Source organism: Quercus suber, unplaced genomic scaffold (genome assembly GCF_002906115.3).
Source record: "Quercus suber isolate HL8 unplaced genomic scaffold, Cork oak 2.0 scaffold_191, whole genome shotgun sequence".
Classification (NCBI taxonomy): Eukaryota; Viridiplantae; Streptophyta; class Magnoliopsida; order Fagales; family Fagaceae; genus Quercus; species Quercus suber.
The window spans coordinates 581542-606667 of record NW_027069649.1 but is presented as its reverse complement, the minus strand read 5'-3'; the positions used below and the strand labels follow the sequence as shown (position 1 = coordinate 606667).

The following is a 25126-nucleotide window of genomic DNA, read 5'->3' as shown; positions in this document are numbered from 1 at the left end:
ATGACTGTTGTTGAATATAAAGTACATTTTGAAAGATTCAGGGCTTGTTAGGATTGACGGGGAGTAGTAAAGTTGGGCTTTGGTTACCTCAAAGATTCAACCAAATGATAAAGATGAATAATTTTGGGATGTCACTAAACTGGAGGTAGTGGATGACACTCAACATCACTAATCGCGGATGTCACTCAACGCAACCAAGTCATACACTTGATTGTTAGGACTTAAGAAGAATCACTCAACTTTAAAGCAAGAACACTTGCAAATAATTTTCTAAATAAAAACTCTCTCACTTCTTCTAATTTCTCATTAATGTTTATAGGTGAATACATTGTATGTGAAATAAGAGTTCAAATCTTCTGTCTCACTTTTCCTACTTTACTCTATACTCTACCAATAAATATTTGTCACATATTTACCTAATTAATTAAATACTACTATTAATTATTAATTGTAGTATTAATAAGTCAATAATGATAGTATTTAATTAATTAAATGAACACGTGGCAAATATTTATTGATAGAGTATAGAGTGGAGCAGAAAAAGTGGAACAAAAAATTTAGACTCGTGAAATAAATGCTTACAACTTCAAATACAGATGACGACTCTCTAGATTAACTTCACACTATGGTCAAATTATTTGGTTGAAACAACTACTAACAAGACTTATAATTAACTTTAACCGAATAATAAAGATAAATAAAAGACAAATAAATTTATAAATAAATAACCAACTCTACTCTACTTCACTTTATTCCCTCTTCCTCTCCCTCAATTCAACAGAGACCTCAAGATATTTTTTTATTTTTTATTTTTAATAGTAGAAAACATGTATTTAAACTCAATGCAAAGACTATGAGCTAGCGGATTTTTCAATGGACTGGTTATGAGTGTCTCTTGGACCCCAAGTAAGCCAGATTACCGAGCCCAATACAAACACCGACAGAGTTTTTTTATTGATAAAACAATATTAGTGGACCATGGATTTACTGTCATGCACAATTGCTCCAAATGAAGAAGACTTACTTGGAACTTGTTAATTAGTAGAGCTAGCTATGACCCATGACACAGTCCACAGATTTTATTGAAGCATCACATGTTAAATAGTCAAATTAAAGTTGTTATTAAATTGAAAATAACCATCCAATCTTTTTGTTTTTAGAGTGGGTGAGGACTGAGAATATCAGTGTGGCTAACTTACACGTGTAAGAACTAAGAACCTCAAAAACAAGATGACAAAAATGGCGACAAAAAACAACAACCCAAACCAAACACAGGAAAAGGATAATTGGCTTCAATGAATTCTAATATGTATGAATGTTTGTCTCGTTGTATAACGAATCCACCACCCTGTCGGCCATATGATTTATTTATTCATATATATATACGGGGACGAGTAGCATATTTAATTTCAACCAAAGTACAAAATAGTTTATGGTAATACCCAATCTTTTTTTTTCTCTCTCCCATTGTGATATCCTTTGGATTTAGTTTAGTTAAAGTTCAACCAACACCACCAACAATTTGGTATATTCTAAAAAGTTTAAAAAAGCTTTCCGCCAAAGCCATAAACTCCTAAGAACTTTTCCACCCCCTCCTCCCAAAAAAAAGCTTATCATAACTTGTATGAATTTGACTTTATGAGCTCTCAAGAAGAAAATTCTACACAAGAGTGTGAAAGGACCAGCTTTCTGAGCTGTTAGTCACTCCTCACTAACATGGGGTTTGCTCCAAAGTTTTTAGCACTTTTTCCTGTTTCTTTTTTTTTTTTTTTCATGGAGAGAAGAATAATATATAGAAAGAAAGAGAAAAGAAACTTCAAGGGCACGTATAGATTTATAATAATAATGCATTGGCTTTTCATATTGAGGAAATGAAGAGTGCCTCATTGCCTCAAATGTAGTTTTCATAATGATTTAAATTTGAATTCTTTTATATACTTGGAGGCAAAACCAAGAAATTAATGGAGAAGCAAGGGAAGAACTGTGACGAAAGAAGAATAGCCGAGTGAATAGTTTGAAATTGGTTACATACGTGGACTCTAAAATAGTGATAAGAATAATACCAATATAATCATAATCACATAAATTAAACAACTACAATCAACTATTTTCCTTCATCTTCAAGATACATAAAATTCACACTGTTATAGACTTGTAAATTTACACAATTAAATACAACTAAATTGAATTATTTCTAAGCAAAATCATATAAATTTTACACAATTTTTTATTATTATTATACACCCGTTTGTATTGAGTGCTATTATAATGTTTACATGAAATACTAGCATTATTGACAGACCCCACTGGAAAAACACTAGTAGCTCTTCTCTCAGAGTCGGTGTCGCTGTCATATTATTAATGGGGGTAATGGTACCACACGTGCACATCTGATAGGACCCATTCGTGTGAGTGAGAGAGCAGAGTAGCACAAGGCAAGGCATGCAGAGAGTGAGCACAGAAAGACATAGGGGGAAGTGTACACACTAAAATCTTGTGGTATTCCTTTTTTTCTTCCTTTTCTCCTACATGGCTATATGCATATATAGGACTTAGCATCTTGATGTCTCATTGAATGCAAATGAATAGTTTTTTTAAATATGTATTACACTAAAGATTTTATTGGTCCACCATCATGATTATGGGATCCATTTAAAAGTGTGACAATTGACAAGAGAATTTTGGCTCCAGGATTTTGGCTTTCCGTTTACTTTCAATCCTATCATCCATTTATTCAACTTCATAGAACTGTACGTTGAAGAAAGGTATTTCTTTACCATAAAATTCTGGGGGTGATGGACCTATTTTAATCACATTTCTCTTCCTGGTTTATATAATTTGGTATATTAAGCCCTTTAAATTTGGTGGATTAAGTTTTTAATGGTTTCCTTCTTTTACAAAAAAGTAAGTTGTAATATATACCTGGCAATTGGAGAAAGGTGGAATCAGATTTACGTTTATGCTTGATGCTCGATACTCGATGACGATTTTCAACGAAAAAACCATTACTAACACACAAATAGTCCTGTAAAACATTCATTATAAGAATAGAATCTCCTTGAAGATTTTTTTATTGTGAACTTCACTGGAAAAGTAAATTTGTGGTTTCAGATTCTCAAGCCTTCACATTGAGATCACAAGTATAGACGGAAAACTAGCATTGTTTTTCAATATAGCTCGAGGAGAAGCATGAATTTCTCTATCAAAAGACTAGGTGTGGCAGCCTCTAAACTTAAAGAAAAAAAATCGATCGTGCATAATGCATTTTATATAGGGTCCCAAAGTAGGGTTTTGAGTTATGTTTGAATTAGGTTAATTAAACAAAATAATCTAGAAGTTTGATTTACGCAACCTCGCTCGAGGCCTTGGTGATCGCCGTGAGACATTTTGACTTCTATTGAGAATGGTTTTTCTTTCAGCAAACCTTTGAGCAATTTCAAATACAATCTTGTGTTTTATTGTCTCACTTAAGGGAGTTTTCATCTTGCTTGATCAAGTTTTTTTTAGTTAGCAAACCTTCAAAAAATTTCAAACATAAACTTAAACGAGATTTTCCAATGAGAATTATATCAACAAATTTGAAAACCATTACAAGCAAATGTCACAGAATGAAATTTACGTGTCAACACTAAAATCCTTACAATAATAATAATAACAACACTTTGAATAGAAAGAAAAGTAACATGAAAATGAAATCTCATGCATATGAATATGATGATGAAAGTGGAGTTTTTAAGTCTCAACCAATACTTTAGAATCGTTCTTAATGGATTCCTTCATGTAACTATTTGTCGTGTATGAGATAAATGGACAACATCCACTATCAAGGGTTAATCAAGTACTCAAAATTACTAGGACACTCACGTTGGGGGAAAAAAAAACAAAAGCAATAGAAGGAAAAATTGTGTGAACTCAAAGCTACACAATAATTTGCTCACCCATCGTATTCAGCTAAAAGAAAGTAAGCGCATTAAAGCTTGGGAGCTCAAAAATTGCACCTTCACCCACCCATATCGTATTCAACTAAGAGAAAGTGAGTGCATCGAGCCCACTTCCTAGCTTTTCCACACACTATAAAGCAACTTAACAATGGAGCCATTACTCCTTCTTAAAGACCTTTCAGGGCCGGGTTTCCAGGACATAACAGTGTGGACCCGAATTCCATAAATTTTGTCTCCTATCTTTTACATTCAACATTTTGCAGTTCAAATTTATTCTTGTCCTGCAGGGCAAAGCTGGATTAGAGAACCTTTTGTGAAAGTCTATACCCTAATCATGCAATGTAACTCAAAGATGCTATTTGATGATCTTGGTATTTTGTAAGGGAGAAAAACAAAACTAATAAGTAAAGTTGAAAGACAGAACAAGTTAATCTAGAATTCTTTGTGCCTGCTAAGGGTTATAAAATTATATTTCTTTGCTTTACATGCTTTACATGCTTTACAAACTTATGTCAAAAGGCACACATTAAAGATGTTAAAGTTATGCATGGTTGGATGATAAATATTTTTTTTTAAAACATATTAAACTTTATCGATCAATTATAATTTATGAAAAGAAAAAGAAAAATTATTTGTAAGAACATGGACAGGTTATTTTGTCTTTGTGTGAATGTGCTCTATGCATACAAGACATACCTTTCAAAAAAAAAAAAATGCATACAAGACATAAATTGGAGATGTCACCCTCAAATAATGTGACACTCCAACTAGTGTTCTGTACAGATAGGACACAAATAGTAAGCCATGTCCTATTAGCTAGAAAAGGAGGCAGTTTCTTTACTCCATTGATGTACGATTTTCCCAATAAAATTCAATTAATCAATAATTAATCTCTAAATAATACAGCTAAACCCTAAACCTATTATGATCCCATCTTGAAAAGAATGCAATATTGGACCCAGCCTCATCAATGCAAGTGGCAACGAGCAACAAATCATTCTTACTAGCAGGCTCCATGGTAAAAAAAAAGACAATTTCTATCATTTTGACTTACCTTTCCATCAACTTTTCCAATTTGTATGGCCCTGATCTTGGAGGAAGAATACCCTCTTACGGGTATATTCTTCCTCCTACTCACAGCTGTGTGGGTCCCACAGCCTATACAGAGAAGACACAAATAGTAAGCCATGTCCTACTAGCTAGAAAAGGAGGCGGTTTCTTTACTCCATTGATGTACGATTTTTCAAATAAAATTCAATTCATCAATAATTATTAATTAATCTCCAAATAATACAGCTAAACCCTAAACCTACTGTGATCCCATCTTGAAAAGAATGCAATACTGGACCCAGCCTCATCAATGCAAGTGGCAATGAGCAACAAATCATTCTTACTAGGAGGCTCCATGTTAAAAAAAAATACAATTTCTATCATTTTGACTTACCTTTCCATCACTTTTCCCAATTTGTATGGCCCCAACCTTGGAGGTAGTATACCCTGTTACGGGTGTATACTTTCTCCCACTCATAGCTATGTGGGTCTTAAAGTTTGTGAGTCTCACAGTTGATATAGCAAAGTAATGATAGGCAACCAAACTTTAGCTTTTCGGGTCATTGTAAAAATTTTAGGTTAAAAAAATGGAAAGAGTAATGTTCTTAGAGTTATTGTTAAGGGCAAAAACTTGTTGCATAGCTCACACATTGGTATGCATGCATGAAAAAAAAAAAAACTAAAATTGTAATTAGAAGATACGATTTTTAATTTGAATCACAATTGCAACTAATTTTTTACATGTATGTAAATGTGTGTACATTAACGTGTGTATAATAAACACTATATGACTATCTTCACTAGAACTTCTAGATAAATAGGTCCCAACCTGGCTTGTAATTATTATTAATATTATTCTTTTGCGTGTATGCAATCTCCGATTCTACAAACACCAAGATATTATAGGGAAGAATCCCATGGGAGTGACCCCAAGATGCTAGAAAGAGGTTTCAAACCCAAAATCTCATAGATATCGTGAAATTTTAAGAACTACTAAACAAATCCTTTGGGATTACTTGCTTTGTAATTCTAGCAATAGACTTTTCTAATAATCTTGTTCTTTTCACCTAAAGGGGCTATCATCGGTAAAAGAATAATGCTAATAGATAATAAGCTGGAGTCTCCAAAAGATTAAAAAGAAAAGAATGCTATTGGAGGAGTATTTAGAAGAAATGAAGAACACAGTATCTCTTCCCATAGAAAAATTGGATGTCACAGGAAAGATAGAATCCAGGTGGAGTTCGCTATCTCTCCTTTTGCTTTTAACTAAATTCCAAAATATATATGCAAAGATAAAATTATTCCGAAAAGTACATGTTTAACAGTTGATTAGTGCCCAAACAAAGTTTCATTCAAATCACCACCAAGAGGAATTTTATACACGAATCATTATATTACTTAAGTAAATGAATCATCATTTAAATTACTAAGTAAAGTCCTCTTCACTAATATCTTTTTCATTTTATGATTTAAATATATATTTATTATTGCAAGACCTAATATTCTAAATAATGTGACATTATGTGAATAAAAATCTTCAATCCCTACTCGGGGGATTCACTTTCTATTGAACTAATTGTAACTTATCACATATTCATTTTTTATTTTATCTTTTCTTCATAAAAGAACTAAAATATAGAACAAATAGAAAAACATACGCATAGTATATCACAATCGCTAGAATATAATGTGAATACTTAGTACACCTTAACTAGTGAGAAAGAAGATTTTTGTTCTACGTCATTAATACTATATTTTAAATGACGTAACATTAAAATATATACATAGTTAAATAAAATAAAATAAAACCAGTATCAATCTTACCTTCAATTTAATTAGTAAAATCTTTTATTGCAGAAAAAACTATACTTGGCGTGCGTTTGGGTTAGAATGAAAAACTAAAATTATTTTACTATTCAACTTATTTTTATTATTATTTGTAGGTCTCACTACATTTTTTAACACTATTTATAAACTCCACTGTACTATTTTAACAAACTTTTCTCTTTATTTATAATATTTTCAACAAAATAAACAGTATCCAAATAAACCCTTAAAGTATCGAATAATTACCGACAAAATTAAGAAGATCCTTGCCTAAACTCTAGACTAGAAGACCAACCATGCATGTATATCACCCAACACAACTCAACTCAACACCCACACTGCTACACACACATAAACAATTCCACACACCATCTCTCTTTTCTCTCTCACCAAGAAAAACCTTTTGTCCCAAATGGAAACAGAAACAGAAACACCACCTCCACCACCGCAACCACAAAAACACTCACTCCCAACTCGTCTAAACACATACATATCCACCACCCGACTCGGCAAACACTTCAAACTCGCCGACCGGAACACCACCTTCACCACCGAGCTCCGAGCAGGCACCACCACATTCCTCACCATGGCCTACATTCTCGCCGTGAACGCAAGCATCCTCACAGACTCAGGTGGCCCATGCACCATCTCAAACTGCCTGACCCTCTGCTCAGACCCCACAGTCCCACTTTCCAACTGCACCCCACCAACTCACCGAGTCATCAAACCCACAAACTCGTGCAAATTCCACCCAGTCGACCCAGGCTACTCGGCCTGCCTTGAACAAACACGTAAAGACCTTATCGTAGCCACCATAGTTTCCTCTCTCATAGGCTCACTCATAATGGGTGTCTTTGCAAACCTTCCTTTAGCTTTAGCTCCTGGAATGGGCACAAATGCTTATTTTGCTTACACAGTTGTGGGATTTCATGGCTCTGGTAACGTACCCTATGAAAGTGCCTTAGCAGCTATTTTCATTGAAGGCTTAATCTTTCTCTTCGTTTCAGCAATTGGGTTACGTACCCAACTCGCTAAACTCGTTCCTAAACCCGTCCGAGTGAGTTCCTCAGCTGGAATCGGTCTCTTTTTAGCTTTCATTGGGCTTCAAACAAATCAAGGTATTGGGCTTATTGGGTTTAGTCCATCAACCCTAGTCACAATCGGAGCCTGCCCGAGAAATTCTCGGGCAGCATTAGCTCCCGTTCTAACGGGAGCTAATGGAACCGTTAGTTTATTAGCGGGTGGTGACGTGTCCAATTCCGTCTCGGGCGATATTTTGTGTTTGGATGGTAAAATGTTGAGTCCCACATTTTGGCTTGGTGTTGTTGGGTTTGTGATCATAGCTTATTGTTTGGTTAAGAATATTAAAGGGGCTATGATTTATGGTATAGTTTTTGTAACAGGGGTTTCATGGTTTAGGAACACTTCTGTAACGGTGTTTCCTAGTACGGAGATAGGTGATTTGGGGTACGAGTATTTCAAGAAGGTTGTTGATGTGCATGTGATTAAAAGTACTGTTGGGGCCCTAAGTTTTAAGGGTATAGGTAAAAGTTATTTTTGGGAGGCTTTGGTCACGTTTTTATATGTGGACATTTTGGATACTACGGGTACACTCTATTCAATGGCTAGGTTTGCTGGTTTTACTGATGCTAACGGCAATTTTGAAGGTCAGTATTTTGCATTCATGTCAGATGCTGCATCAATTGTGGTGGGCTCATTGCTCGGTACATCTCCTGTGACTGCATTTATTGAGTCATCAACTGGAATTAGAGAAGGTGGGAGGACGGGGCTAACGGCCGTAACGGTAGCTGGGTATTTCTTCTTGGCATTTTTCATTACTCCGTTATTGGCGTCGATTCCACCTTGGGCCGTAGGGCCACCTTTGATCTTGGTAGGGGTGATGATGATGAGATCAGTGGTGGAGATTGAGTGGAATGACATGAATCAGGCCATTCCCGCATTTGTAACCTTGATATTGATGCCATTGACATATTCCATAGCTTATGGTTTGATAGGTGGAATTGGAACTTATATTGTTCTAAATATTTGGGATTGGGGAGGGAGCCTTTTAAGGAAATTGGGAATCAAGAAGGGATTGAGAGGGAATAATTCTCATAAGGAAGCTAATGGAAATAATAATGGTGTTTATGGAGATGGTAAAACACTTGAGGTTTAATGGTGTTTATTATGAAATCTTCTCTTTTTTTTTCCACCCATTTCATCTTTTTCACTTAACAAGACTTTTGACGCGAGTAGTATTACTTTTGAGATTCTCCATAGGCCATAGAGAGGCCCCGAGTTCGAATCCTTGGAATGTTTGCCCTCCAGCTTACTGTAGCAAAAAGATTTCATCTTTTTCACTAAATACTACAATTATGAGGTTAAGGAAAGTAAATTTGGATAAATATTTGTATGTTCATTGCATCTGATTTTAAATCTAGTAGTTTTTGTTACATTCTTTTAACCTTTACTTTAATCATGATTATGTAGTTTAGTCATCTACTAGAGGCCAAAATATAGAATAGACTTTCTATTTTCCACATTTTTCTTGATCATTTAATGTCAGAAAGACAAACCATATATCCATATTATAAAGCAAGAGGATGCCTCTTGAAATCAGCTAAGAAAAAAAAATGCAATGGGGATAAGCTCCTTAAAGGTCTAAAGGGTTATGTTTTTCCTTTATCACATGAAGTTGCCGGTAGTAGAAATAGGAAACCTTCCAAAAGGAGTTAGTGATGTGTGTAAATGTGATCCATAAAGTAAGGGAGAGCTTAGCTGGTTTTGGACCTTTTGGTAGATTCATGGGCCTATATAATGTCTCACTTTGGAGCAATGTCCAAAGAAGTATTTGGAAAATGCTCAGAACAACGAGTTGCCACTTGCCACTAGCATACTAATATACTATTAAAGGAGTGAAGACCAACTCAGTTGAATCCAACATTATGTTAAAGACAATCACACAAGATTAATGGGCTTACAGCCCAGTTTGGAGCGAGCTCATGGGATTTTTATGACTCAACTCATATATAAAAGCTAATTGGGTTGGGTTGGTTATTTTTCAACCAAATCTGACCTTTTCGTAACCCAACCCTTATTAGCTTTAAAAACCAATTCAACCCAACCTAACAAGTATGGATTAAGTTGGGTCGTCAGTTTGAGTTATTTTGTCCTGCCTAATAAAAAAAAAAATTGTTTTCAATCAATTATTAAAGTTTGTTATTCAATAAATTATTCCAATTTTCACAATTGGTAATAATATTTTAATTATATCAAAAATATTTTTTTTTTTTTTGGGTAGAAAAGGAAATGTATCAACAAAAACAGAGAACAACAACAGGCTTAGGGCAATGCCTGATAAAGAACTGTATCAAATTTAATTATCAAAACACCAAAATAAATCAAAATAAAATCTTTAAAATGTGCAAGTATTTTTTTTTTTTTTTTAACTTCATAATGTGGGTTTGATCCAGTTACTTAAGTTGAAAATTTTGCTAACCTAAATCCAATCCAACCCAAGCATCAAACAAATAAAGAATTACATAAAACCCAACCCGCCCTACCAATTCATTAAACAAAAAAAAAAACAAATATTATAGTGGACGCCAGCGAAAGAGAATGCAATTTTTGAACAATAATTTTCTTTCTTTGTCTTTTTTTATTCATATTCATATTTGTTTTTTTTTTTTTTATAAGATTCATATTTGTTTCTTAAATAAACACTAAGTATATATGGCATGATCATGCATGGCCATAGAATCATAGAATGGGTTCCATGCATGATTCCATCGTTGCGGCTCAAAAGGAAACTTTACAATAATACACCACATTATCATCGTTGTTGGTACAGCTAGAATTTATTTGTGTGGGTTCCATGATATCATGTTTTATTGATTGCGCACAATGTATTAAGATCCCTTAAATCACTTACACCCACCACATTATCTTCATAGCTCTCATTGTCTCACATATGGGAAGCTCGAAATCTAGCTCTGACCACCTTTGATGTTCATGTTACATGGCCAAATTAAGGACCATTAATTTGTTGGTGTCATTAAAGAATCACTCGATATGTAAGAGCATTAGCATTCTCTAATGCTAATGCTATATTTGAGGTGTTTTTAGCATTTCAACCCTTAAAAACTGCTGCATTAGGAAATTCTAAAGGCAAGAATTGCAAATTTTTTGCAATTCTTGCTACAGTGCAATTCTACCTTTAGAATTGCACTGTAGCACAATTCTAAACCAAATAAGTAATTTTTTATTCCATCTCTCCTTCAGTCCTCTCTCCCTCCCACTACCACTCTGTCTCTTTGTCTCCCACTCCATCTCTCCGTCTCTCTTTCTCTCATCTCACATCTCTCTTTCTCGTTCAAGGCTTGCACCGGAGATGGTGGGTTTGGATCGGCGTGGTGGTGGGTTGGGTGTGCTGGAGATGGCTCGTGGTGGTGGTGGGTTCGTGGTTTGATCTGGGCATGGTGGTGGGTTGGGATCGGTTGATGGTGGGTTTGGATCGGCGTGGATCGGCGGGCTGGATGTGCTGGAGATGGCTCCAATGGCTCCGATGGGTTTGACAAAGGTTTGAATCGGAGAGGGTGTGGGTTGCTGGAGATGGCTCTGATGGGTTTGATAGAGGTTTGAATCGAAGAGGGTGGGTTGCTGTGTTTGACTGTGGCTTGTTGTGTTGTGCTTGGTTGGCGAGGTCTGCGTCGTGCTTGGTCGGCGAGGTCTAGGTTCTGCATTTTGGTGGGCGTGGGTCACGGCGGCTCCGATGATTATTATTTTTCAATGGGTTTGCTCGGGTGGGTTTCAAATCGGTGATTGTTATTGATGGGTTTGCTCTGGTGGTTGTTGATGGGTTGAGGTGTCGTGGCTGTGGTTGTTGATAGGTTGAGGTGTCGTGGCTGCGGTTGTTGATGGTTTGTGTGTTGCTAGAGATTGAGGGAGAAGGAGAGGAAAAAAAAAATTGTTGGAAAGCGCAGGAAATGAGTTTGAAAAAAAAAAAAAAAACAATTATAAAGAAATAGTAAAGAAAGATTAAAAAATAATATTTTAATAAAAATAGAGTTTTGGGACGTAGGAGGTATTGTAAAATTGGATAGTATAATGATAAAGTGAGATTTTGGAATGGTAAAATAGAGTAGCATTAGCATTTTCCAATGCTAATGCTCTAAGGCTAGCTAAAAGAATCTTAAAAATATAAAAGAAATATAAAAGAGAGTAAGGCTACGAAAATAACATTTTTTTTTTTGTATAGCTTTTGAAGATGTAGGTTATGAATAGAGTAATACTACTTACATATAAACACTTTAGAACACTCACATCAGAGGGTATATAATTAAAAAAAAAAAGTGCCAAATTTACACATTTTTATTCAAAAACTATACACATCAAACAAACTAAAATTGTGTAAATTAATATGCATTGTTGTTATGGTTAAGAGCGTTCACATTCGGGTTTGCATAAAAATGTCCATTTTACCTTGTAGGGTTAAAGGCCCAAAAATTGTATATTAGGCCTTGGGCTTTGTCCGAGGACCGATAAATAGTAGTGAGAATGTCAAGTTCCAAGTCTCATGAATGAGATGCAAATAGAGAGAATGGGAAAGATAGTCCGACGAGGCTCACCTCCTCAGATGAGCAAAGCACAAATCAAATACATGTCCTATTATTCAAGGTGACCTTCCAGGATGTTCTACTGATAGGGACGTGTATTGTGAACGCACAAGAGGGATAAAAGCTCAGAAATATCTAAGGAAAAGCTACTGCCACCGCATTAAATGTTCTACAGCTAACTTTCTGACCGCATTTATGTGAAAAAGACCCCTGAACAGTGCTGTCTTAGCTATTCCAACTCATAGAGAGCTAGAGAGGGTGTCTGATGGAACAAACACTCAAATAGTGGCTTGGATGATCAATAAATAGAGAGCCAAGATCATTAAGAGGGAGATATATAATGTAAGAGACCCCTGGAGGGAAGGCGATTGGGAAATTAAGAAAGAAACATTGTAACAATTTAGAACCAGACTTGTAACCATACTTAAAAGCATTATATAAGAACTAATCTCCTCGGACTTTGCCGAGGACATTTTTCTTCAGTTTAAATTTGTTTATTTTCACTCTTTTGTCATCAGGCCTACCTAACTTGTTATTTGATTAACTAAAACCTAGTTTTCTAACTCATTCTCTACAAATTCATTGTTTTGGGCTTTTTGGGCCTAAGTTCATTTGCATTTTGGGTTAGAAATTCAAATCTGGTCCTTACAATTGGGGTGGGAGGCATTTCTCCCCGATGTGGGATTGAGCAAATCCGTGCGGGTGGTATCGGCTCCTCGGCCCATTCTCAAAGCGAACAATACCTGATTGGGGAAAGATTCGTTCTTCCCACAGAAAGGTCCCTCTTTGTGGATGAACGAATCTCTCCCTTAGAAGGTATTGTTTGCTTTGGGAATGAGCCGAGGAGGCCGATGCCACCCACACGGATTTGCTCATCCCACATTGGAAAGAGACTGCCTCCCACCCGCAGCTTATAAGAATAAGCTCACAAGTGGGGTGTACCATAATGTGTGTGATCACACACAATATGGTACAGTCTTCCTTAGGCCAAGTGCTTATAAGGCAAGGGTGGGAGGCGTCTCTCCCCAATGTGGGATTGAACAAATTCGTGAGAGTGACATCGGCTCCTCGGCCCATTCCCAAAGCAAACAATATCTGATTGGAGAAAGATTCGTTCCTCCTACAACCATCTAAAAGATTATTTTATCTATTATATCATTCCACTTTACAATACACCTTACATCTCAATCTCTATTATTTGACCACTTCATTTAAATGTTCTTTTTTTAATTCTTTATTTACTATTTACTTGAGAGAGAGAGTGTGTGAAGAGAGAGAAAAACTAAAAAAAAAGTGATTAAAAAAAGGTTAATAGTTGTTTATTGGAAGAAAGAGACAATAAAATATAATATATTAGTTTATTATCTAGTTATAGTAATTTGTATGTATACACATTGACTATTTATGGTTGCTAAAAAATTTTAATAATACACACCCGGGTAAAGCATAATTTGAGAGGGTGTGTTTCTAAAATGACAATTTGGGGGAGGGTTTTATTACACCCCATGCTAATACTCTAACCATGTAAAACTTAGTTTTTTATTCTTTATTTATGTATCTTGAGAATGAAGGAAGATAGTGGATAATTGTTATTGTGTAAAGCAAGATAAATAAATTAATCAAAAAAAATTATATTTTAATGAAATGTGATATAAGATAGATAATCTGATGTATAGTAATTTGAAAAATGAGTATATAAAATAGGAAAAATAGCTTTTTATATTAAAATTAACGTTTTTATTAGTAGCGACCAAATCGATGGTACATCAATAATGGTGAAGAAAGCATATCCTCAAACTTACTTTCAAAAAGGAAAAACAAAAACCAATGAATACGTTTGGAAAAGACAGAAACGAGAACTTGCATGTCATAGGCGGTCCTTTAAAAGACCATGTGCATGGCTAGCTATTATCGAACGTTCGAAAATCAGAACCTTACAGACAGGGACGGATCCACCAAGGGGCAGGGGGGGGCATGCCCCCCCCCCCCCCCCCCTTCTTTTTCAAATTAGCATCTTTTTTTTGCATGTCCATATTTTAGAGTTTATAGTTGGTCCTTCTCAAATTTTTGGATTGGTCCAAATAGCCTAAAAGAAACTAATCACTTAACCCTTTCTTTGGACCCATGGCCCCTCCATAGTCCAAATACAACATAACAAAAAATCCACAAATCACCAATATCATAATTCAATAACTCATAACCAAAAAAATCTCATAGAAAAAAAATTCCCTTACAGGGGTGACAGTAATTTATATAACTTTTTAATTGATTTATAAATTATGGAAAAGTCAATTACAATATTTAGTTTTTTTTCAAAAGATAAAATGCAAAATTCTTTTAGAGAAGCCAATATTGATGATGTAGCATTGCCAACTCTTAATATTAATATCCCAATTTTTTAAAATCCTCAAACAAAGTTTTGATAGCTTCATTAGTGTGATTTTTAGTTGCATCCAAAAGTATGGGTTTATCATATTGGTGAGTTGGTCAATGTGATAAAATCAACATATTAATTCCAATTATCCAAAATTTGGAGATCCAAAGTTCTCTTCTTTTTTTATTCTACTTCGAAAAGGTTTGAATATCATATTGTAACTTTCAACTTTTTTGGTTTATATTATTTCCTTCTTGACTTAAATATTTATGGTAATAAAGTGCAATTGTTTTGTCTACTATGATTTTTTTTTTAATAAACCATGTCACTTGAAATTTTTTTGATTCATGCTTTCGCCCCCCCTATGTTCAAATCCTGGTTTCGTCCCTGCTTACAGATTATCGGTGTGGTCATATGGCAAGAAATAGACATTAGAGATCGCTGTTGGATCAGTCCAAACCAGAGAAATGCACAGAAACAAATCTACATTGCACGACAGAAATCAGAATGGGAACTAGAATTAAGCCAAAGCCAAGAAATTAAAGATAAGAGTACTATAAGATCTAAACCCTAAATTACAGTTCACTAAATATGGAGTTCATGGTATTGGAAATTCTTCTATGTTTGGAAATTTTAAGTAATGTCATAGAAGAATTTCCAATGCCGTGAACTCCGTATTTAGTGAACTGTAATTTAGTGTTAGATCTTACATGGAAGAGAAAACCCCATTTTCCAAAGGCCAAATAACCTGAATTAATAGGTCAAATTATATTTGGTTAATTAGAGAGACTACTGTACATGATGCCACTGTGTGTGTTAGTATTATTTTGAAGGTTTGGTCTACGAATTTGTCGGCTTGTCGTGATAACAAAAAGGATAAAAGAAAAAGATATTAAGATCTAGGAGACAGATCATTTCACAAATCCAACACCAGCATTGCTGGCTTCCATGAGAGCCAGCCTATATTTGAAGTTTTGAACACTTATAATGGATTGAAACCCTTTAGAGGTATTACTTATTAGGATAATTTTATCTTATAATTCCTAAAATGCTATCCACTTATCATACACCTTATAAATTAGATTTTGCATCATCATCAATAATTTACATTAAAAAAAAAACACTAATTGATATTTTTTGACAAACAAAGGTATTTAAACTTTTTCGAGTATATAATTATTTTCTCGGGTGTATGCATTGCAATCTCCTCGTCTCACACACATCAGGTTATTACAGGGAGAAATCTCATGAGGATGGCGGTAAAATGCTAGTAATAAATTTTAAACTCAGAATCTCATTAATATCATAGCACTTATCGATACTTGATCAAAGATAGATTACGTAATAAAATCTAATTCATTTATTTTTAAATAAATGGATAACAATTAAGAATTTTTATAGTAGTATTACTTCAAAATTTCTAAAGAATCTTATTTTCTAATCTTCAACAGAGATCAAGTGGATTCATTGATTTGTTAATTATTATTTTAACAACTTCCATAACAAAGATTAAGTGGATTCATTGATTTGTTAATTATTATTTTAACAACTTCCATATAGGTAATTATTGAATACTCTCAAAGTACTATAAATGCGTATTCTTCTCTCTCACATAATTGTGAATCCTACGAGTTAAATTTATGGTAAAACCCACAATTAATTTATGTAAGAGTAGAGATTACGTATTTATGATACTCCCAAATTATTCAATAATTTTTCCTTCCATAGTGCCTTTGCAATGCTTATTAAATAGGGTCCATAGGTTAGCCACAGAAAGCTGATTTTTTGAGCGGTTTAAATTAATGTTAAAAAACTACCAACATTATTGATGGACTCAAGTTAATTAAGAATTTATGGTGGACTAGTAACGGCATTGATAATTGATAGCCAGTAAGGATCTAAACGATGGGTGGATTTCCTTTAATTTGCCAACATGTTCGGAGTTCAATCAATGCCCAAGTGGGACTATTTTTGATTGATAAATTTAGGTTATGATTTTTAATGGTGGTGGTTAATGTATGTACCATTGTCAAAGCCTCACAATAATTTTAAGGGAAATAATAACGATATGACTTATAACGATATGGAGTTTCAAAACTAAAAGATCTTGCAATTTTGTGTAAATGGAATTTGGATTTAAATCCCTCCATGTATAACGAAAAAAAAAAAATTAACTAAGGAGACAAAACGCATCAAAATTATTTTATAATTTGTTTGAGATAATAAGTTGTAGTTGGTATAATTCCAATTACAACAAATTAACTCAACAATAAGAATCTTTTTGTGTAGTTAAATTTACTGTTCTTTTATTAACTCAACAAACGAACTATTTGTCTCCTATTATTATTTTTGTAGTTCAACTAATTTGAGAGAGAGAGAGAGAGAGAGAGAGATGTTGTATCAATAATATTTTCTTAACAAATTTTAAGTGATAAGTTGTTATTGATTGTAACGGGTGAGCAAAAAAGTAATTTAAGTTATGAATTTAAATTAAAACTAAAAAAATGTTAATTAATGCCCTAAGGACATTGGTTTAGGAGTTATATTTAAAAATATTTTATTGAAAGAATGATAAAATAATAAATGTTGTTAACTGTTTTTTATATTTCTCATGAAGTGGTGTCAAAACTTTCTTATTATAATTTATTAACAATTACTTTAAGGGCATCTGTTAACATGCTCTTAAAACTAATAACAAGTTACTACTAATAATTTGTTAAACAGCTATTTAAGAAGCTAGGAATAACAGCCAGTTACCTAGAGCTTGCACTGTACCACAAATTTAGGTACAATCTAGCCATTGTGTGGACCCTATAATTTGTCCCCACATCAACTTTTTTGTTAGGGTGGACCATTTGATTGTAACATATTTGTTTTAATAAAAGTGGGCATAGGGTATAGGGTGTCTGATAAGAACTTGCACTTGCTCGTTAATGATTCTCATAATGGATTCCTACATTGTTGAATTGATATGCCCTGTCTGAATAAAGACAAAAGCCAATAAGACCATCGATCATGTGCTATATACATGTTTCTGTTTTTTTTCCAATATATACAAAACAAAGTCGAATCATCCCTCAAAACAAAAACAAAAAAAGTTGAACCAGGTCCAGGTGAGCAGTTGGATGGTGGACCCCTGGCCTTCGGCTACTCCACACCGACTGTCACTATTATTAGGAGGTTTATTTACACTTTTACAGTTTTACACACCTAATGTTCATGATCTTTGAAACAAGAATATTAGGTGCATTTTTTTGTCTTTCATTCTTCGGTTGTGCCTTGATCTAATGCGAAACTCCAACCTGTCTCTGTTCCAAACATTACAAAATATTATAAATCTGCAGTTTCTTTTTTTTTTTTTGTTTAAATCCTTAAAATATTTCATCAAAATTTTCATTAAAAAAAAAATGTAGTTCAAAACAAATTCAGATTGAAATTAAAGTAGTGCACCTGATACAAATAGTTTTTAATGAGCGAGATTGAAAGTTGAAAAAAATAATTTTTAATATCAATCATTAAATTAAAAAAAATTTGAAAAAAAGGGTAAAAATATTTTTTGATTTGGGCAAGATAATCATAGTGGGCAATGGGTATTACACCGATCCAAATCCAAACTAATTCACCCCCTAATAGGCTAATACATTGATTGGACAGTTAAGTTAGGAACTTGATTTCAAATTGTTTATAGTTAAACCAACTATTCTCCTTAAAGAGTAACTCAGAAAATGGAAAAATATTCCTTAAAGGGTAATCTATAGCGGTGACTAAGAGGCTGTTTGGATTGGGTGTTTTCATGACTCAATTCTCAGTTTTCACAACTCAATTCTCAAAAATGGTGGGACCTATAGCAAAATACTCGTTTGCCTGCACCAATACTCTATTTTCATAACTCTGTTTCCAATACTCAATTCTCTACTTTTTGAGTTATGATTTATGGAAACTGAAAACAACTTTTGGCTGTTTTCAGTTTTCAGTTTTCAATGGCAAACTTGTAAATAACATCACATAGCCAGGCCCACAGTCAGATTTTTGCTCCCTCTTTATCTTCTTTTCTTTTTTTTTTTCTTTTCTTTTTGTCTTTCACAGGTCTGGGTGTCTGCTCCTCTTCTTCTCCTTCTTCTTCTTCCCTTTTTTTTCTTCTTTTCTTTTCACTTTTTGGGCCTGGTTCTTTTTCTTTTTTTTTTCTTCTTTTCTTCTCTTTTCACTTTCTGGGTTTGGTCCTTTTTTCTTCTTCTTTCACAATTTTCGTTGGCTGGGTTTTTTTTTTTTTTTTTGTTCTTTCACTGGGTTCTTCCTTCTTTCTTTTTTTTCTTTTTTTTTTTCACCTGGGTTCACCGTCCCTGCTCTTCCTTCTTCTTTTTTTTTTTTTTTTTTTTTCACCTGGGTTCACCGTCCCTGTTCTTCCTTTTTTTTTTTTTTTTTTCACCTGTGTTCATCGTCCCTGTTCTTCCTTCTTCTTTCTTTTTTTCTTTTTTTTTTCCACCTGGGTTCACGTCCCTGGGTTTCTTCCTCTTTTTTTTTTTCCACCTGGGTTCACCGTCCCTGGGTTCTTCCTCTTTTTTATTTTTTTTCACTGGGAAACTCACAGAACCCAGTTAAAAAAAAAAAAAAAAAAAAGGAAAAAAAAGCTGCAGTGGGTGACAGAGCTGTCCCACAAAATAGTGTGAAAAATGTTGAGTGATTGCATTTCAGTGATGTGCCGAACGGGTTTGAGTGATGAGTAATGGGTGATGAGCGATGAGTATTGAGTGATAAGTGATGAGTGATGAGTGACGAAAATTGAGTGACAAAAAAAGCTGGCCAAACAGCCTCTAATATGTACTGCTATGGTATTCATATCTGGATTACTCGTCCATAATAAAAACTTTGACAAGCAGTCATCTTTATCTCTATTTTAGTATTTTTTTTTTCTATAGAAGTTTCTGTCTTATCCACCTGATTAAAGACAAGAAGGTAGGTGCGAATATATAAAATTTTAGTTAAAATAAAGTTAAATTTGACTTGATTGGAAAGGTGAAGTTAAAGGGAAGTCGGTAACATAAGTTTGGTTGTCCAAAACTCCAAATCATAAATTTTGTACAGCCAATGAGATGTTTAACATTCAACAAAAGAACTTAAAATAATTGGATTTGACTTCTTTCAAGTCCAATGAAACATTTGCTTGATGCAGAAACACGACCATAATTAATCAAGGGTAAATCTCACAATTAATTCAATGTTTAATGCACTAAACACAAACCTCATCGTTAAGACAAAATAGTTTTTGGTCCAAAACTTAATCAAAATTCAATCACAAATTCCTAATTGGAATTTGTTTTGGTAGACTCCGATTTCAAGTCGGATTTCAAGTCCCTTATTTTAAGAACAAAAAACTTTACTAGTTCGAGTAATGGGATCCAACTATTACCATGATGTTACACCATTGATATTACACCATTATGGTCTCCAAGACTCCAACTCCTTTTTGTCGAGTTTAACCCAAAAAAGAACAATAAAAACCCAAAAGTACTTCGCCTTTAATGCCTTTATCTTCTTCTTTTTTTAATTGCTACAGGTTTTAACTAAAATTAATTAAACAGCAGAACGATTTTTTTTTTTCCCGGGCAAAAACAGAATACACAGAACCCGATTTTTTTTTTTTTTTTTTGGGGTTTCATTTTTTATTATTTTAGAATTTTAAAATTAATAATACACAGTAAAATTACAAACAGAAAGTCCGAGAATTCTGAAACCCAGAGAAATCAACATTACCGCCAACTCAGCCTCAGTTACCTGAAACCGACGCTTCCGGTTGTTGATATACTAAATCATCAAGCTGAGGCCTTAATTTATCGTTCCAAATATCAAAGCTAGTTCCGGTCTCTCTTTCTCGTTTCTGTATCTGAACAATTACCAGACTCTCCGTTAACCGGTAAACCTCAACAAACACAATAAAATTACCATTCTGCGCTTCTAACCTTGCCTTCCAATCTTTCTTCGTCAGAGTCATATTCTCGGACTCTGCAATTTCGCCGATTCGGTCTATTATTTTTTCGGGTGTCTCCTCCGACATGAACCGCTCGCCCGATATCTCGGGGTCGCCGAACAAACCCGATAAGTCAAACCCGGACGAAAACGATATCAAATCAAACGCGTTCAACGACTTGCCGTTCGAGTCCTCGTCGTCCTTGAAGCTAAAAACGTCGTCGTTTACCAACTTAATTNATTTGACTTGATTGGAAAGGTGAAGTTTAAGGGAAGTCGGTAACATAAGTTTGGTTGTCCAAAACTCCAAATCATAAATTTTGTACAGCCAATGAGATGTTTAACATTCAACAAAAGAACTTAAAATAATTGGATTTGACTTCTTTCAAGTCCAATGAAACATTTGCTTGATGCAGAAACACGACCATAATTAATCAAGGGTAAATCTCACAATTAATTCAATGTTTTAATGCACTAAACACAAACCTCATCGTTAAGACAAAATAGTTTTTGGTCCAAAACTTAATCAAAATTCAATCACAAATTCCTAATTGGAATTTGTTTTTGGTAGACTCCGATTTCAAGTCGGATTTCAAGTCCCTTATTTTAAGAACAAAAAACTTTACTAGTTCGAGTAATGGGATCCAACTATTACCATGATGTTACACCATTGATATTACACCATTATGGTCTCCAAGACTCCAACTCCTTTTTGTCGAGTTTAACCCAAAAAAGAACAATAAAAACCCAAAAGTACTTCGCCTTTAATGCCTTTATCTTCTTCTTTTTTTAATTGCTACAGGTTTTAACTAAAATTAATTGAAACAGCAGAACGATTTTTTTTTTCCCCGGGCAAAAACAGAATACACAGAACCCGATTTTTTTTTTTTTTTTTTGGGGTTTCATTTTTGATTATTTTAGAATTTTAAAATGAATAATACACAGTAAAATTACAAACAGAAAGTCCGAGAATTCTGAAACCCAGAGAAATCAACATTACCGCCAACTCAGCCTCAGTTACCTGAAACCGACGCTTCCGGTTGTTGATATACTAAATCATCAAGCTGAGGCCTTAATTTATCGTTCCAAATATCAAAGCTAGTTCCGGTCTCTCTTTCTCGTTTCTGTATCTGAACAATTACCAGACTCTCCGTTAACCGGTAAACCTCAACAAACACAATAAAATTACCATTCTGCGCTTCTAACCTTGCCTTCCAATCTTTCTTCGTCAGAGTCATATTCTCGGACTCTGCAATTTCGCCGATTCGGTCTATTTTTTTCGGGTGTCTCCTCCGACATGAACCGCTCGCCCGATATCTCGGGGTCGCCGAACAAACCCGATAAGTCAAACCCGGACGAAAACGATATCAAATCAAACGCGTTCAACGACTTGCCGTTCGAGTCCTCGTCGTCCTTGAAGCTAAAAACGTCGTCGTTTACCAACTTAATTTCTTTGTAGCCTTTGCTAAACCACGGGTCCCGGACGATCTCGTCGACGGTGATTCGCGTTTCGGGATTCGTGTCCAGCAATCGCGAGATGAACCGGCGGAGATCCGGCGTCGTCCATTTCGGGCACCGAAATTCGCCGTTGTAAATTTTTCGATACATGACCATGAGATTCGGATCGTTGAAAGGTAAGTAACCGGCGTTCAACACGAACAAAATCACACCGCAGGACCAGACGTCGACTTTGGCTCCGTCGTAGCCTTTCTTCGCCAGAATCTCCGGCGCCACGTAAGCAGGCGTACCGCAAAGCGTGTGGAGCAAACCGTCGGGTCGGATCTGGTCCTTTACGGCGGAGAGTCCGAAATCGGAGACCTTCAAATCCCAATTTTCGTCGAGGAGGAGATTTTCGGGCTTGAGATCGCGGTGGAACACGCCTCTGGAGTGGCAGTAACCGACGGCGGAGATCAGCTGCTGGAAATACCGGCGGCTGAGATCTTCGCTGAAGCGGCCCCGCGCAATCTTGGCGAAGAGCTCGCCGCCTTTGGCGAACTCCATGACGAAGTAGATCTTGGTCTTGGTGGCGAGAACCTCGAAGAGCTTCACGATGTGCGGGTGGTGCAGCCGGCGCATGATAGAGATCTCGCGCTTAACGTGCGCCGTGAAACCGCCCTTGAGGACCTTCTGCTTGCTCACGGCCTTGATCGCCACGCTCTGCCCCGTGCGCACGTTCCGCGCGTGGTACACCTTCGCGAACGCGCCGTAGCCTAGCAACTTCCCAACCTCGTATTTCCCGAACAAGTTCATCGTCTCCGAAGTCGTAGAAGCCGACGAAGACGACGCCGCTTCGCTGGTCGAAGCGGCGTCGTTTTCGTTCTCGTTCTCTCTCTCCGGCATCGTTCTATTGCTCTTCGCATCGAATAGCAGAGCAAAACAGCAGACGCATCAGCTCCAATTTAAAATTCAATTCACTTATCCACACACCAAAAAGAAAAAACAATTTGGTTTTGCTTCTTCTAGTATTTTGTGTTTTTGTTTTTGAAAAATCCTATCTAGGATTGGATTTTGAGAGGCACACGAAAAAAGTGCGGGGTATTTATTTGAAAGAGGAAACGGGTGATTTTGCTTTTTCTAAAAGCGATGTGAAAACTATTGCAAAAAATAAATAAATAAATAAAAGCAAAGTGAATACGATGGATCACGGGTTTACAAAAACAGGTTGTCCCGTAACGTGAGCTATTTAAACTTTTGAAGCGAGGGTAATTGGGTTGGGTTCTTGTTGCTTTGAAACAAAATTTCGGATTTTTAGGTCTTCAATTTTTTAGGCTTGTTTCAAAATGATCCCTTATATTTTTAAAATATTAGTGTTTCTTTAATATTTATACTTTCAAAGTTGTTTAGAATATTTTTATCACCATCGAATCAATTGAAGAATATGTCTTTTTTACAAAATAAAAATAAAAATAAAAATTGAAGAATATGTCAAACGTGTTATATTCAATTTTTTTTTTTTTTTAAAAGGGGTGTTATATTCAATTAAGTGTCAAATGGAACTCTTGCCACATATTAAATTTCAAGTCATGAAAATAGACTTTACTTTATATTTTTTTAACTAGATTTTATATTATTATAAACTATTTTACTAATTTTTTTACAAATTGTTAGTTTGGCCAATTCTTACTAATTGTTCATAGGTTGGGTTAGACTAGGATTGGGCACAACTTACATCTGACCCGACTTGATCGAATGGAGCAACCATCAACCCATTACCAACTAAAAGGATGATTGGATTGAGCGGGTCGAAGTGTCAACGGATGTCTAGTAGATTGGTCGAGGTAGAAGATCTAGAAAACAACGAGAATCTAGCGAGAAAAATGTGAAAAATGACCGAAATTCGGTGAGATCTCGCTATATTCTCAGCCATTTTCAATAGGATCTCACCAAATCTAGCTTAGATCTTCTTGAAAATATCTCAAATCTTGTCGGATCTACCACAACTCGTCGGAAAAACATATGGATCAGTTGATTCGGGTTAATCGGATTTGAGAGGAGGAGAATCAACATCCGACCCGCCAATCTCATTTTTTGGAGAAAGAAACCCGTTGCCTACCGCCGAAAAAGTCGGTTCAATTAGCAGTGAGTCGGGTTCGGTCATCAGCGGTGGGTGGGTCAAGTTCGGTGAGTATGTGGACAGCCTTAACTGGACTTTCTAGTAATATCAATTTTTCGTTTTCCATTAACAATTTATCACATTAGCATATTGCAATTTCTCTTGTAAATAAATAAATAAATAAAACTTGTATCTGATTCTCTAGCATTTTCCCTTTTCAACAATAGAGAAAGTTAATGGAAACAATAAAATTTTTTAATATTTTTACAATTTTGTTTTGAATATATATATTTTTGATAAGATGTTTTGAATCTTTTAATTTGTGCTAGGTTTTTTTTAGAAACAAACACACACGCACATAAGAGAGAGGGAAAGGGAAAGGGGTTTTAACACAAAAGCACACCACAACTCCACTTAAAAGCTGTGATAATTTGTACTAGGTTCACATGTGATCTTATTTTAGTTTGTTTTAACTTAAGCTAAATTAACACCTTAATTTGTTATGACCACAGAAAATTTATGATAATAGTAAACTCTTAGAAGTGGGGTGGAGGATTTTTTTTTTTTTTTGAGTAAAGGTGGAGGATTTGATTGATGGAGTATCTATTGATATGGTAATATGATATTGGGAATTTAGTATATTACGTCATCCTTTTCTATTTATCAAATTATGATGAGGTCCCTCTAGAGTCTAGAAACATTTTAAAGAAAGGATAGGGATTAGAATGTCACAAATGTCAACGATTGAGGTTGAATATCCAATTTTATCTTTTTTTTTTCTCCGAGACCTACTAAATTAAGC

The 25126-nt window shown here is 35.0% G+C and overlaps 2 protein-coding genes across 3 annotated transcripts; one reads left to right on the top strand and one right to left on the bottom strand.

Moving 5' to 3' along the window:
* The first annotated feature begins 7119 nt into the window (after positions 1-7119).
* Positions 7120-9223, top strand: LOC112034163 (adenine/guanine permease AZG1). Its single transcript, XM_024066955.2, has one exon. The coding sequence runs from the start codon at positions 7231-7233 to the stop codon at positions 8992-8994; it is 1764 nt and encodes a 587-aa protein (XP_023922723.2). The 5' UTR covers positions 7120-7230; the 3' UTR covers positions 8995-9223.
* An 11213-nt stretch (positions 9224-20436) lies between these two features.
* Positions 20437-23443, bottom strand: LOC112004057 (CBL-interacting serine/threonine-protein kinase 14). Of its 2 annotated transcripts, none has more exons than XM_065778818.1 (2): positions 22200-23443; positions 20437-21003 (listed from the first exon to the last, which is right to left on the bottom strand). In XM_065778818.1, exons 1-2 carry the CDS (start codon positions 23109-23111, stop codon positions 20572-20574), a joined length of 1344 nt encoding a protein of 447 aa, XP_065634890.1. In that variant the 5' UTR covers positions 23112-23443; the 3' UTR covers positions 20437-20571. The 2 variants fall into 2 exon arrangements, with proteins under 2 accessions (XP_065634890.1, XP_065634889.1); XM_065778817.1 differs by having other exon boundaries at positions 20437-20980; positions 22159-23436.
* Between the last annotated feature and the right edge of the window lie 1683 nt (positions 23444-25126).

Bases quoted from the DNA above. Each gene is read 5' to 3' on its own strand.
- LOC112034163 (XM_024066955.2), top strand. From the start codon at position 7,231: ATGGAAACAGAAACAGAAACACCACCTCCACCACCGCAACCACAAAAA.
- LOC112004057 (XM_065778817.1), bottom strand. From the start codon at position 23,111: ATGCCGGAGAGAGAGAACGAGAACGAAAACGACGCCGCTTCGACCAGC. The intron at 20,981-22,158 runs GTTGAACGCGTT...CGACGTTTTTAG, and splicing joins GAGGACTCGAACGGCAAGTC to CTTCAAGGACGACGAGGACT.